The sequence below is a fragment of the Gossypium raimondii genome, chromosome 7 (assembly GCF_025698545.1).
Source record: "Gossypium raimondii isolate GPD5lz chromosome 7, ASM2569854v1, whole genome shotgun sequence".
Classification (NCBI taxonomy): domain Eukaryota; kingdom Viridiplantae; phylum Streptophyta; class Magnoliopsida; order Malvales; family Malvaceae; genus Gossypium; species Gossypium raimondii.
This window is the reverse complement of record NC_068571.1, coordinates 53,187,793-53,202,582: the sequence shown is the minus strand read 5'-3', so window position 1 is coordinate 53,202,582 and position 14,790 is coordinate 53,187,793. Positions and strand designations below refer to the sequence as shown.

General features: G+C 32.5%; 1 protein-coding gene across 2 annotated transcripts; it reads left to right on the top strand.

Annotated features, from left to right (window-relative positions):
- Positions 1-735: 735 nt before the first annotated feature.
- LOC105784931 (E3 ubiquitin-protein ligase At4g11680) lies at positions 736-3,744 on the top strand. 2 transcript variants are annotated; one of them, XM_012610867.2, is made up of 5 exons: positions 736-901; positions 1,427-1,881; positions 2,839-2,961; positions 3,049-3,307; positions 3,394-3,744. In XM_012610867.2, exons 2-5 carry the CDS (start codon positions 1,550-1,552, stop codon positions 3,544-3,546), a joined length of 867 nt encoding a protein of 288 aa, XP_012466321.1. In that variant the 5' UTR covers positions 736-901; positions 1,427-1,549; the 3' UTR covers positions 3,547-3,744. The 2 variants fall into 2 exon arrangements, with proteins under 2 accessions (XP_012466321.1, XP_052489038.1); XM_052633078.1 differs by having other exon boundaries at positions 774-901; positions 1,188-1,881.
- Positions 3,745-14,790: the final 11,046 nt, after the last annotated feature.

Sequence of the window (14,790 nt, the reverse complement as noted above, 5' to 3'; positions counted from 1 at the left end):
TATAATTAATTTAGTAACTGCTGCGCGATTGGACAGATTTGCTGTAAATAGTGAAATAAATTTTCAAACCTAGTTTTTATGCTCCGAATTGGTAAGATAAGCTAAGTAATGCCTCGTGCTCGACTCCGGAAACGGTCTCGGGTAAGGGGTGTTACATTTTCAGTCGACAGATGATAATTTTAATTTTCCATTACTAATTCATTACTTTAAAAAATATGTGTAAGCATTAAGAAAAGTTAAAAGTAAATTAATTCCCCAATAAAAAAAGTGAATAGAATGCCCACTCAACAACAAAAAATAATTCAATGGAGGGCATAAGTATGGTAGGATTTTTTTTTATATTAATGGTTAAATATATATATTTTTTAGAAATATGATTAAAATATATTATAAGTATTTGTATTCTTTTCAAATTTAGAATTTAGTTTCTTTATTTTTAAATTTCAAAATTCAAATTTAATTATTATTATTTTTAATTAAATTTATTGATGTAATATTTTAAAATATAAAAAGTTCTAGAATTAAAAATTAAAATCATATGATAAAATGACAAAATAGTCTTAAAATTAACAAAAAAAAATATTAGTGAAAAAACTTAAAAGCTTGACTGATGTCTTAAAACTTAATATTGATATAAAGAAAAACCAAATAATTTAAAATTATTAAAAACCTAAAATTGAACCAAGCAGAACAGACCCGTTTAGAATGGGATAAAGGGAAATTTGCACAAAAAACCAAGCTTAAAACGACAAATAAACAGGTGCATTACCGCCGTTTTGCTTCCTGCTTTTCTTTGTAAACCAAAAATCTTACCTTTTGATCAAAATCTTTTGCTCCCTTTTATTATTTTGCTTTCACCAAACAGAGCTGGTCAAGTGGCTAAAACCCAAAAATAGATACTGTAAGTCCTTTTTAAGTGTTGGGTTAAATATGTATAAACGTCAAGTTACTTTTTTTTAATCAATTTTGGTGATTGGTAGTGCTTAATTCCTCTCTGCTTTCAAGTTGAAATTTTTAATGCATGTAAGCTTTTTGCTTGATGTTTGGATGCTGAGGAAAAAAAAACTGGGAAAAAAACAAGAAAAAGAGAGAATTTTGAATCCAAATATGTAAACAAAGTCTTGAACTTGAGAATTGGGATCACCCATTTTTAGTTTAAGACTACTTTTTTTCTCCTCTTTTTTCAGCCCTGAGAAATTGGAAAATGTTTGGTTGCTGGGAAAATAAAAAAGATGAAGACTTTTGCTTCCATTTGAATTATTATAACTAAAATTAATGATTCTCTTGTTCTTTGTGGCGGTTTTTCCAAGCTAATGGATGATTTGCTGAGAAAATCGAGGGAAGATCAATTTTTTTTTTTTGGCTATGAATAAGTTCTTTGTTTTGGAGTATTTGTTGGTTTTCTTATAAATTTTTGTATATGCAGCACAATTGGCGGTTCGACCAAGGACTGATTTTTGTTGGTTTGCTAAAGATATTCACAAACTGATATGATGGCTTGAAAATGAAGAACAGTTGATCAAAGGCCAAAAAAAAGAAACTTTACCAAATGGAGCAAACACTCGAAAACCTCCATGAAAGCAATGATCATGTTCTTGATATAGCACCAAACGATGGTCAAGTTGTGAACAATGTTGACTCTCATGAACCTGTGATTCAACCATCTTCAAGTCATGGAAGTTTTATGTCACCATTTTGTTTTTGGGTTTATATTAGATTAGTTTTCAATATAAGTCAAATTGTTGCTTCAATAACTGTTATAGTAGTTTCTAGAAATGAAAAACCACAAGCTCCATTGTCTACTTGGATTATGGGTTATGCTGCAGGTTGTGCTGCTTCTATTCCAATCCTTTTCCAACATTGTTTTCTTCCATATCCGACGTAAGTGCTTACCTTTTTTTATGTTTGATGTTTTCCGATGCTCAATTGTTAGTACTTGATGGTTTCTTAGTGTTATGTTCTTCTTGTTGTGGAACCATTTGCTTTAATTGTTGTCAACATTACAATAGTTGGCTTCATGTTGCATGATCCCGTTTACGCGTCTCCGTTTCTGAGCTTGAAAGTTCGGGTCTTGTCCTTAGAATCAGTCAGTTTTCATATCGAAAAGTGCAATATTGATTATATTCGTGTGTTAGAATATCTAGTATCGGAAGAAATTTTGCATTTGGCTTGTCTAGCAAAAGAAGAAATAAACATTGATTGATTCCTAGGTGGTACAAGTACCATGGAGGCCCTTGTACTGGGAATCAGATTGCATTTTGCTCTGTTTACTAAAAAAATAAGCAAATTAGTCTCTGTATGTTAGATCAAAGAGCAAACTAGTCCTTTTTATTCCATTTTTACTGTTAAAAATTGACGTGGCTGATGAAATATCCACGTGTACCACATGTTAACGTGAAAGGATCAGTTTTTAACAATAAAAATGGATGACCTTTTTAACAGAATAACTACTTTACTCTTTTATCTAACGTACAAGGACTGATTTATCCGTTTTTTGAGTAGAGGAGACAAAATGCAATCTGACTTATACTACAAGGGCCTCCATGTTACTTTTACTATTCCTAGGTTCCTATGAACATCTTTTATGTTCATTGTTACTGTTATTCTTATGGAAAGTACAATAAACATTTTAAAAATCATTTTTTGCTGTGCTCATTTTAAGAAAGATTTTAGCTTGTTCCAAAGTAAATTGAAGCCTCAGACAGTATGCATTATCGGTGTTTTATGAGTTCTTTTCATTTGGTCCTAAGATTTACTTGTCTGTGTGTTTTATATATAACTTTCATCAATCTTTACTTATATATGACCGCTGATGCATTTTGCATGATAACTTGGCAGGCTTAGCAGATTATTAGAGCACTTTAAATGGGTGCTAAAAGCTTACTTTTTTGTATGGTTTATTATTGGAAATGTTTGGTTATTTGGAGGTTACTCTTCCTCGCGGGCTTCGAATTTACACAGGTGTCGACACTTACCTGTATAAGTATTATACTACTCGTTGTTTTTTCTCTGTCCGGAAATCAACTAGTTTCTTTGACTCCATTGTAGGTTATGTATAATGTTTCTCGTCTTTAGCTATCTCGAGTTTACTATGCCCTTCATCCTATGTGTGGTTTTAGCATGCTGTTGTGGAGACCTAGGCCTAATTAAAGGAGCCTCTTCGGAATGCATCGATTCATTGCCAACTTACACGTTCAAGTTACAAAAAGACGGTAGCGGAAGCATAAGGAAAATTAATTCGGAAGTTAAAGGAGGGGCTGAAACTGTAGGAACCGAAAAGGACTGCGCTATTCCGGGAGATGATGCTGTAAGTTTTAGGAAGTATTATAATCACATTGTTCTGTTTTCACCCGAAAACCATAAATCAACTTGTTTTATATGCACATTATGCAGGTTTGCTGCATTTGTTTGGCGAGTTATGCCGACAATGATATGCTAAAGGAACTCCCTTGCTCTCATTTCTTCCATACCAACTGTGTAGATAAATGGCTCAAGATGAAAGCTCTTTGTCCGCTTTGCAAATGCACGGTTTTGATTACGAAATGAGGGTTTGCCTTTTTGTTATTGATATTCGATAGTAGTTCTTAACCACCTTTCCAAGTAGGTTACTCCCCCGATTACCGACAACGGTGGAAGACGCGCAAAATGAGAAGAGGGAAACGGGAAACAAAGAAATCTAAACCACAAAGATTGTACATACAAGGATATCTGTAATATACTTGAATGCAATTTGTTGATGCCAAACCTTTTTAAGCTTATCGATTTCACTGTTCATCCAAATATATCGGAAAAAAACCCTGAAATCAAATCAAAGAGATATCATCGGGAATGGCTTTTTAACATATTTCATTGGAATATGGGATACCATCTCTCAAGGCATTCCGTAGGTATATTAAGTGTTACCCCTTCCTTCACAATGAACTTCAGCTTCTGTATTTCAAGAGATTATAGAAAAAAAAGTTAAATGCAAAGACTGGTTATGAATGAAGGAAAGGATTCATATATGGTGCTTGGGAGGTTGTTATATTATAGAGATCTGATTAAATTAGTCCTATTTTTAAATGATCAATTTACTATTAAAAAAGTCAAATACGGTCAAATTGAAATATAGTTAACATTTTCAATATAAAAATATCATTTATTGTTTTACAGAGTTAATATTTTTATTGTTCTATAAATAAAATCTTTTGTTTGAAATTAAATTGATATTTTTATACAGTAAATGTTAATTTGTTAGAATTTGAACTTATTTGATTCTTATTAATAGTATAGGGACTAATTTGATCCAATCCCTATAATATAGGGACCTCCTAGTTACTTTAACAAAAATGATTGGAGCAAAAAGTGGCCTAACTCTCTATATATACCTAACCAATTCAAGCTAAAAAAAAACAAAAGAAACCTTGACAAAAAAAAAGACCCCCCAATTTGCATAAAACCAGAAAACAACAAAAACCCAGAAAAGTTTAGAGAAGGAATTAGTGTTATAGGGCCAAAATTTGGGATCATTATAGATGGTGGTGATATGCATTATATTGGCAACATGGGCTGTCATGGAAACAACAAAAGGCAACAATAATGGAGGGTGATGAGAATGGATGTGCTGACCAGCTTGCTAATCTTGCATCTTGTATTCCTTTTGTGAGTGGAACTGCAAAGAAATCAGCACCACAGTGTTGCCAAGACACACAAAAAATGAAGGCCGACAAGCCAAAGTGCTAGTGCATCCTCATTGAAGAGAGCACTGATCCTTCATTTGGTCTCCCAGTGAACACCATTTTGGCTCTTCATATGCCATCAGCTTGTAATAATGATGCTAAAGTGTCTGACTGCCCTTCTATGTGTGAACTCTCTTGCAATAATACTATACATTTGTCTGTTTTTAATGGTTTATGAAGCTAATTGTTGTTGTTGTTGTTGTTGGGGTAAAAATATCATGGAGACCCCTATATTAAGAGTCAGATTACATTTTGACTCCATTTACTTAAAAAATGGGCAAATTAGCCATTGTACATTATATCTAAGAGCAAACTGATCATTTCTATTCAAAATTTCATCTATTTCTACTGTTAAAAATTGGTATGGCGAACATAATAACCAGAAAGTTACATGTGGCGTGCTACGTGTACCTCATTCTAACATACTGGGACCTGTTTTTAACAATAGAAATGAGTAGAATTTTTAACAAAATGATTAGTTTGTTCTTTAGTCTACTATACAGAGATTAATTTACTCATTTTTTAATTAGAGGAAATTAATTTGACTTTTAGTACAAAGGCGTCCATAATTCTTTTACCATTATTTTTTTATGGTGTTGGGTAGGTATTTTGAACCTATCACCAGATTCACTAGATGCAAAGATTGTAATACCCCGAAAATTATTACAGTAAGAAAGTAAGATAATATTCCTGATATAGTAAAATAAGGAAATAAAGTGATAAAAAGGATAATTTTGAGTTATGTCAACATTAAGAAGTAAATTATGACATATTAATTCAAGAAATGATTAAATCGCAAAAGTGAGAAAAGTTTTGTTGCCCAAGGGTAAATACTCAAAATTTGAGGGGTTAAAGTGAAAATAATAAAAAGTTGAAGGACCAATAGTGAAAATATTTTAAGGGTGGAATAATCTAGAAACTAAGGAAAATGGATGAATTAGGACCAAATTGAATAGGTGAAGAATTATGAGAGACTAAATCGTAATTTTACCAAATTAAGTAATGACTCAAGGATGAAATTTTAAAAGATCATAAATAGCAAAATGGTCATTTAGAAGAGAGAAATCTAGAAGATAATGATGATGTTGGAGATATTTTAGATTAAATAAATAAATAAATATTAGTTTATTAATATTTTAATTTGATTTTTAAATAATATTTTATTATTTTATTATTTAGTATATATAAGTGAAAAGAAAGATGAAAAGGAACCAACCCACCATATTTTCCATGCAATTCACGTTAGAAGAGAAGAGAAGAAAGAAAGTTTTACTTTCTTTACAATTTAGTCCTTCCACCAAAAAAATTCACCATTTTCACTTAGAAATCAAAAGAATTTCCATAGCCATCAAGAGAGAAAGATAACAAGGAGACTATGGGGAGCTGGAATATCAATTTGGATTCAAGAAATTGAAGCTGGAGGAGAGAGAAAATCAAGTTAAAGGTTGAAATCAATAGGACAAGGTAAGAACATTGAGATTTCAATATATTTTTAAGTTTGATATTAATGAAATAGCATGGAAAAGATGTTATAGTAGAGTTTTCTTATATAAATTCTTATGTTCTTGATATATTAGTGAAGAGAAATAAGTGAAAGTGATGGGAAATATTATAGAGAAAGGGAATAAGGAATTTATAAACTTAGTAATTAACATTTTGCACTAAAAACAGTTTTGGACAGCAGCAGTAGGTTAACTTTGAAAAATCACCATAAATTGTGGAAATGAAATTAGATGATAAAAAAAATATGGAATTAAAGCTTACTGAGTCTAGTTTCTCATAGAAGAAATGGTGTAAGTAATGGAATTGTGAATCATGAGATATAATAGATTTTGTGAGACAAGGTCAGAATGATTTTGGGTTCCCCTGTTCTGACTTTGTAAAATCATAAAAATTGTAAAAAATAATTATGGGTTATAATTTATATGTTAAAATCCTTAAAGATTCTATTTTCAATAGAAATAAAATTTAATATCATCCGAATTCTGTACAATGAGATAATTAAGTTTTAGTGAAGAAGGGTCAGAATTGAGTAGAACAGAGGTAAATTTAAAGAATAAAGCTGTACTTATTGGCTAAACCAAAATTCTGAAAATTTTATGGTAAGAAGATATGTGAGTCTAGTTTCAGGAAAAATTATCAGATCCTAATTTTGAGTTCTTTTGCTCAAGATAAAAATAATTTAGTGGCTATGACTCAAATGGACAATTTTGAATAAATTTACAAGTAAATAGTGAAATCATAGATAATGTTACTTATAAGCATATTATATAAATTAAGGATGTGGAATGGAGGGAGGAGGAAAATATATATATGAATATTCAGTTAGCATGGATAATTTGAACGTTTTAGGCTCAGGGACTAAATTGAATAAAAGTAAAACTTTAAGAGTAAATTTGTAAAACGTCAAAAAGTGACCAAATTGCATGAAATGAATTGTTTTATTATTTAAATTAGTAAATTGAATGAAATATTAATTTAAATCAAGATTGGGTGGAAATTTGAGAAAATAGAAAATTTCCAAAATGTCCCTAATTTTGGTATTTCGCAATTTAGCTCGGTAAGTTCGTATGAACTATATTCATATAATTTTAATTGAAGTGAATGCTATTTGGTAATGAATATTATATATATATGTGTGTGTGTTTTATTATTGGAATTGAATTATTATTGGTAATATGTATAATTATTTGATGCATTGAAATGATTATCGGAAGCTCGATTGAGTAAGAAGCTTGTTGGAGATATATCACATTATCCATTGGTTCTATCGATAATTTTGGATGATTTGATTCTGGTTATAATGGTATGTACAAGTGAAATTGGTTAACGTTAGCTCATTAATGTTTTGATTTTGATTGGTTATAAATACGAATGCTTGATGAAAAGAAAAGTCTGAAAATTAATTAGTAAACTCAGGTAATGCCCTATAACCCTATTCTGGCGATAGATACTGGTTAGGGGTGTTACAAAGATCTTTAAAGAAGTTGGTTCTTCAACCACAACAAGTTCCCCACCAGCTACTGGGTCAACTTCTTCATTGGCCGGGACGGGTTTTGTAACACCCCCTAACCCCAAACCGTTGCCGGAACGGGGTTACGAGGCATTACCAGACATATCAAACAGTTTACGAATAATTCATAATAAAATAACAATTGTAATATAATTGTATAACTAAATCCATATAATAAACTTTTGAAGTTCAACACATGAATGAAAAAGTGAAATGAAACTCGTTCAAATACTCCGAGGTTTTTTTTTTGTTTTTGTTTTTTTTACAAAATTTCAAAGATTTCGCTTATTTTTGCATAATACCTCCTGCAATTAAAACCATAGTATTTCCAATCTCAACCAATTCAACCGATTCATTTCACATTCTCAATTCCTATTCTAAATACCTTCTAATCAACTTAATCAACATAATGTCAATTTAAATTTAACAATGTAATAAATTAAATAAAGATCGATAAACTTCTTTCATTATAATTCATAAACTTATACTACTAACATTTTAATCATTCATACTAAAACATAATAACCTTTATACACATCCTATGTACATGCCACATTACCAAGGAAAATTATACATCACCAAAAGTTTGTCAAGTCAGTCCGGTTTTGGATGTTTGGATCGAGATTGACCTCTACAACTGCATGACGGAAACAACCGTCGCAGTGAGTATGCATATACTCGGTGGTATCACTATAATTCAATTTATAATTAAATACATTAAATCACACACATACTTTTCATTACGATTATCACTACTAAGAAACAATTCAATCTTTTAATATTAGCAATTAATTATATATAAATATCATTCTTATTTCTTTATTTAAAATTTCACTCTTCACATATAATATATCATTCGAGATTAGTTTTATCAGTAAATTTATTTCATTTATCCCTATTAACTTGACTCGGACTCATGGATACAGATTCCAACCAAACACACCAAGAACAAAGAATCAGAATGCATGATAAGAATCGATTCGACACACAAAGTGCCGAATCGGTAACGGTAACAGTAACAATATTCGACACACGAAGTGCCGAACCGGTAACAGTAACAGTAACAGTATTCGGCACATAAGTGCCTAATCAGTAAGCCGGCAAATACCCCGTACTCTTCCATATCCTATGGCATGCCAACTATATCCGACTAGCCCGACTAGTTAATAGAGTATTTAATTCACTCTCCAGTACAATTTCCATTTTAGTTCAGTATCAATTATAAATTCCTTATTTCAATCAGTTTCACAGTATTACAGTAATTTATTATTCCAGTAATTTCACAATTCAATGCAATATACATAACAATATTCAGTATTTTCACAATTCACTCAGTACTCAAAACAATATCTAATATTCCATAACTCAGTTCAGTATTAGTTTCAATTTCAATACCACATTATAAATTATGATTTATTAAACACTTACCTTAAAATACTTACCACACATCATTAGCAAATTAAACACTTAATAATAATAAAATTTGAATTATAATGATACAAACCGTAATTCCCGTGTCTATTCCTCGTCCACTTTTTCTTTTCCTTTCCTCGTGGATGCCTCGGGTGCGATATTAGCTACGAAAAGAAAATAAGATAATTTTCATAATCATTAGCACAACACAATTTACTTGCTGAAATTTTTATCTAACTTTTACTTTAATTTCAATTTAATCCTAACTAAATCTATATATTTTCTTTCTCAATTCATACCTTCTTGCTACTCAATTTCTTGCCAAACTTATATGTAACTATCTAATTTTATCATATTTTCATAATTTCGAATTTATTTCAATTTAATCCCTAAAATTTAAAACTTATAGTTTAGTTTACAATTCAATCCTTTATTCAATTCCAATCAAAATTTTTATCAAATAAACCCTCAATTCCATCATTATTCAACATAAACCCTACTAAAAAAATCTATTAACTTCCAAAACCTCAACTTATTTTCAACAAAACTAACTTCTAAAACATCTAAATTAAAAGAAAAGGACTTGATTGACTTACCAAGTTAAATTCCAAGCTTTAAAACCCTATTTTCCTTTTTCTTTCTTTTCTTCTTTCTCCCTGTTTCTCCTCTGTTTCGTCTCTTTCTCTGTTTCTTTGTTCTTTCTATTCTGTTTCTTTTCTTTTGCTTTGTTTTTATTTCCTTTTATTTTATTTACTTTATACTATAATAATATATTTATTCTAAATATCTATTAAATATTCAATCATATATTCACATTTGTACACCATCAACACCATACAATTGTCACTATTTAATTTGTTTACTAAATAAAAATCTCATAATATAATTAATTAATTAATTAATATCTTTTACTTAAATTTTAAGTAATTAATAATTATAATACAAGTGTATATTTATACATTATTACACTTGTACCATCTTATCACCACACATTTGTCTTAATTTTAATTTATTCCATAATAAAATAATACAATTAATATAAATTGCAATTTAAATAAATAATAATAATTATTATTATTATATACATATAATATTTATATATAACTTAAATAAGTCTTGAATTTAACGCATATATGCCGCCTCTTTCCATGTAAGTGGCTTAATTGCCACTTTAGCCCTTTTTACTTTCTTTTAATTTATAATTAGACTTTCACTCTTTATTCGATTTGATCCTTTTCTCCTAATTATTCTTAATTAGACTAAATTCACCTAATTAAGCACTCAACTAAACTCATAATTACTTCTAATAATTATTTATGACTCAGTTTACTAAGACAGAAGCCCGATAATATACTTTTCCGGTGCCCACGGATTTTGGGTCGTTACATTTCTTCCCTCCTAAAAAAAATTTTCGTCCTCGAAATTTTACTTGAAAATAAGTGAGGATACTGTGATCTCATAGTTTCCTCCGGTTCCCATGTTGCTTCTTCCACATTATGGCTTCTCCACAGTACTTTCACCAGAGGGACTCGTTTGTTTCTTAATTCTTTCACTTCTCGAGCTAGTATTTGAACTGGTTCTTCTTCATATGACAAATCCGGTCTAATCTCAATATTTTTAGTAGAAATAATATGAGATGGATCCGATCGATACCTTCGTAACATGGAAACATGAAAAACATCATGAATTTTCTATAATTCTGGAGGTAAGGCTAATCGATAAGCAACAGGCCCAATTCTTTCCACAATCTCATACGGCCCAATAAAACGTGGACTCAATTTTCCCTTCCGACCAAATCTCAAAATTTTCTTCCACGGCGATACTTTGAGGAATACTTTATCACCAACGGAATATTCAATGTCTCGTCGTTTCAAGTCTGCGTAAGATTTCTGTCTGTCGAAAGCGACTTTCAATTTATCTTTAATCTTTTTAACTGTTTCTTCTGCTTCTTGAATCAATTCCGGCCCAATCACTTTTCTTTCTTTTAATTCTGTCCAACACACTGGTGATCGACATCTTCGACCATAAAGTGCTTCATACGGAGCCATTTGAATACTAGATTGAAAACTATTGTTATAAACAAATTCTGCTAGTGGCAGATATCGTTCCCAACCTGATTCAAAATCAATGACACAAGCTCGAAGCATATCTTCTAATATCTGAATTACCCGTTCAGATTGTCCGTCAGTTTGAGGATGGAAAGCTGTACTGAAATTAAGTCGAGTACCCAATGACTCATGCAGCTGCTTCCAAAATCTTGATGTAAACCGAGGATCTCGATCTGAAATTATTGATACTGGAATTCCATGTAATCTAACAATTTCCCGAATATAAACCTCAGCTAGCTTCTGTAGTGACCAGTCAGTTCTGACTGCTATAAAATGAGCAGACTTAGTAAACCTATCAACTACCACCCAAATAGCATTCTTTTTACTCACTGATAATGGCAATCCCGTAACAAAATCCATGGTAATGTAATCCCATTTCCACTCAGGAATATTAATAGGCTGTAACAAACCTGTTGGTACCTGATGTTCTGCTTTTACCCGCTGACAAGTCAAGCATTTACTGACATATTCAATTATATTTTCTTCATTCACGCCACCAATACAGTTCTCGTAAATCACGATACATTTTCGCTTCCACAGGTGCAAAACAAAAGTACTATCATGTGCTTCTCGGAGAATCAACTCTTTAATCTCAGAAGTAGCTGGAATACAAATTCGATTCCGAAATCTCAAACAATCATGCTCGTCAATACTAAAGTTTTCTGCCGTACCATGCCGTACCATTTCTCTTTTCTTCATTAACCTTTCATCTTCCATCTGTGCTGCTCTAATCTGATCAAACATTACCGGCTTAATTCTTAACTCAGCTAACAAACTTCCATCATCATTAATACTAAGTCGAGCGAACATTGCCCGTAATTCAACCACTGCTTTTCTGCTCAATGCATCTGCTACCACATTTGCTTTCCCTGGATGATAATCTATGACACAATCATAATCTTTCAAAAGCTCTAACCAACGTCTCTGTCTCAGATTCAACTCCTTTTGTGACAGAAGATATTTGAGACTTTTATGATCAGTGTAAATATAACATTTCTCACCATACAAGTAATGTCTCCAAATTTTCAATGCAAAGATTACCGCAGCTAACTCCAAATCGTGTGTCGGGTAATTGCGTTCATGTGGCTTCAACTGTCGATATGCATAAGCTATTACTTTTCCATCTTGCATCAATACACAACCCAGACCATTCAGAGAAGCATCACTGTACACAACAAAATCTTTTCCTGATTCCGGTAATGTTAGAACTGGTGCCTCTGTCAACATCTGTTTCAATGTCTCAAAACTCCTCTGGCACTGGTCATTCCAAATAAAATGAACATTCTTCTGTAGTAACTTGGTCATCGGCAAAGCTATCTTCGAAAACCCATTTACAAATCTCCTGTAATATCCAGCCAAACCAAGAAAACTGCGTACCTCAGATACATTCTTTGGTGCCTTCCATTGAACAATTGCTTCAATCTTCTTTGGATCAACTCGAATTCCATCAGCAGATACAACATGTCCCAAGAATACTACCTCTGATAACCAGAATTCACATTTACTCAGTTTTCCGTACAACTGTTTTTCTCGCAGAATCTGTAACACGGTCCTGAGATGCTGATCATGCTCTGACTCTGACTTCGAATAAACCAGTATATCATCAATAAAAACCACCACAACTGATCTAAATACGGCTGAAAAATACGGTTCATCAAATCCATGAAAGCAGCTGGAGCATTAGTCAACCCAAAAGGCATCACCAAAAATTCATAATGACCATATCGAGTACGAAATGCAGTCTTCGAAACATCACTTTCTTTTACTTTCAGCTGGTAATACCCAGATCTTAAGTCAATCTTCGAAAATACTGTAGCTCTTTTTAACTGATCAAATAAATCATCAATCCGAGGTAATGGATATTTATTTTAATTGTTACCTTGTTCAATCGTCGATAATCAATACATAGCCGCATTGATCCATCTTTCTTTTAACAAACAATACCGAGCTCCCAAGGTGAAATGCTCGGTCTAATAAATCTACGATCTAGCAAGTCCTCAGAATCGCACCTTCAACTCTTTTAATTCAATGGGCGACATTGATGCGGTGGTATAGAAATTGGTCTTTGCATGCGGATACACTTCTATAGCAAATTCAACCTCTCTCGTCGTGGTAAACCCGGTAGTTCTTCGAGGAACACATCCGAAACTCACATACGGTTCGATCTTCTTGCCGACTACCAACCGAATCGAATTAATAACATAGGCTAAATCGATGTACAACCCATGAAGTAATTTATTAGCCTTTATTGCGAAAAATAATACGTCTTGACCCATTAGTACAAATACCATTTACTTCAATCCGATCTCCACTTTTTGTCTGAATACTGAATTTCTTTTTATAGCAATCCAAAATCACTTCATGTTCAGATAACCAATCCATACCCAAGATTACATCAAAATCACCGAAAGGCATGATTAACAGGTCAACAGGAAAAGTTTTATTTTGTATAATTAACGGGCACCTCGGACATACTTGATTCACTAACACTGTTTGCCCCAACAGACTAGACATCTCAGATTTAAGTTTTCCCAATTCAACTAATTTTGAGTTTATATAAGAGTGTGAGGATCCAGGATCAATTAAAGCATAAACAGCTCGAATACGGTAAAAATATACATCACCACATCATGAGCATTGCCTTCTTCTCGGGTTCGACTCGTAGGCTCTAGCTGGAGCTCGGCTTCAGATTGTTTGTAGCTATATCACGCCTCTACCAACTCCTCCTCTCCTCAAAAGCAGAACCCCTCTCAACATTCCTCTACCTCTAGCAATCGATATTGATCTCGAGATGTAGCGGTGTACTACTCGAGTTTTGGACAATCTTTAACAAAGTGTTCAAGAGAGCCACAATGAAACATCCTCCGATTTTCTTCCAAAGATTCACCAAAATGTCTTTTCCCACAATAATCACATTCAGATTTTCACCTTCCCGGTAGAGCTTTTACACTCTTGGTGGAGCTAGTAATCTGTTTTCCTCTGTTTCTGTCATCCCTATCAGACCGGAAGCTTGATCTCCATCCACCTCTTGATTCTCTGAATCTCTTCGGTAATGGATTAGAACTAGTAGTTCCCATACGCTTCCCAGCCGATTTACCTATCTCTGACTTCTTATCCAAGCCCAGTACTTGTTCTATCATTTTCGCTCGCTCAACTAGATCAACAAGTTCAGTAATTCTGAGACTTACTAAATGAATCTTGATTTCTTCTCGTAGTCATCGTAAAAATCGTTTACAGCTATCGGTCTCGGTTGGAACATATTCTGAAGCATACCTGCTCAGTCTAGAGAACTCTCGCTCATAGTCCAAAGATCATATTACCCTGTTTCAACATTAAAAATTCTTGCTTTTCTCTTCAATGTATATTTCTCCAATATACTTCTTCTGAAATTCTTTTTGAAACAAGTCCCAAGTTACCCGATCATCTGGCAAATGCCTAACCACAGATTCCCACCAGAGATACGCTTCTCCTTGCAATGTTGATAAGACATATCGACTCTCTCGGGGGGTGCAATCTAATTGTTGCAAAACTCTTTTTA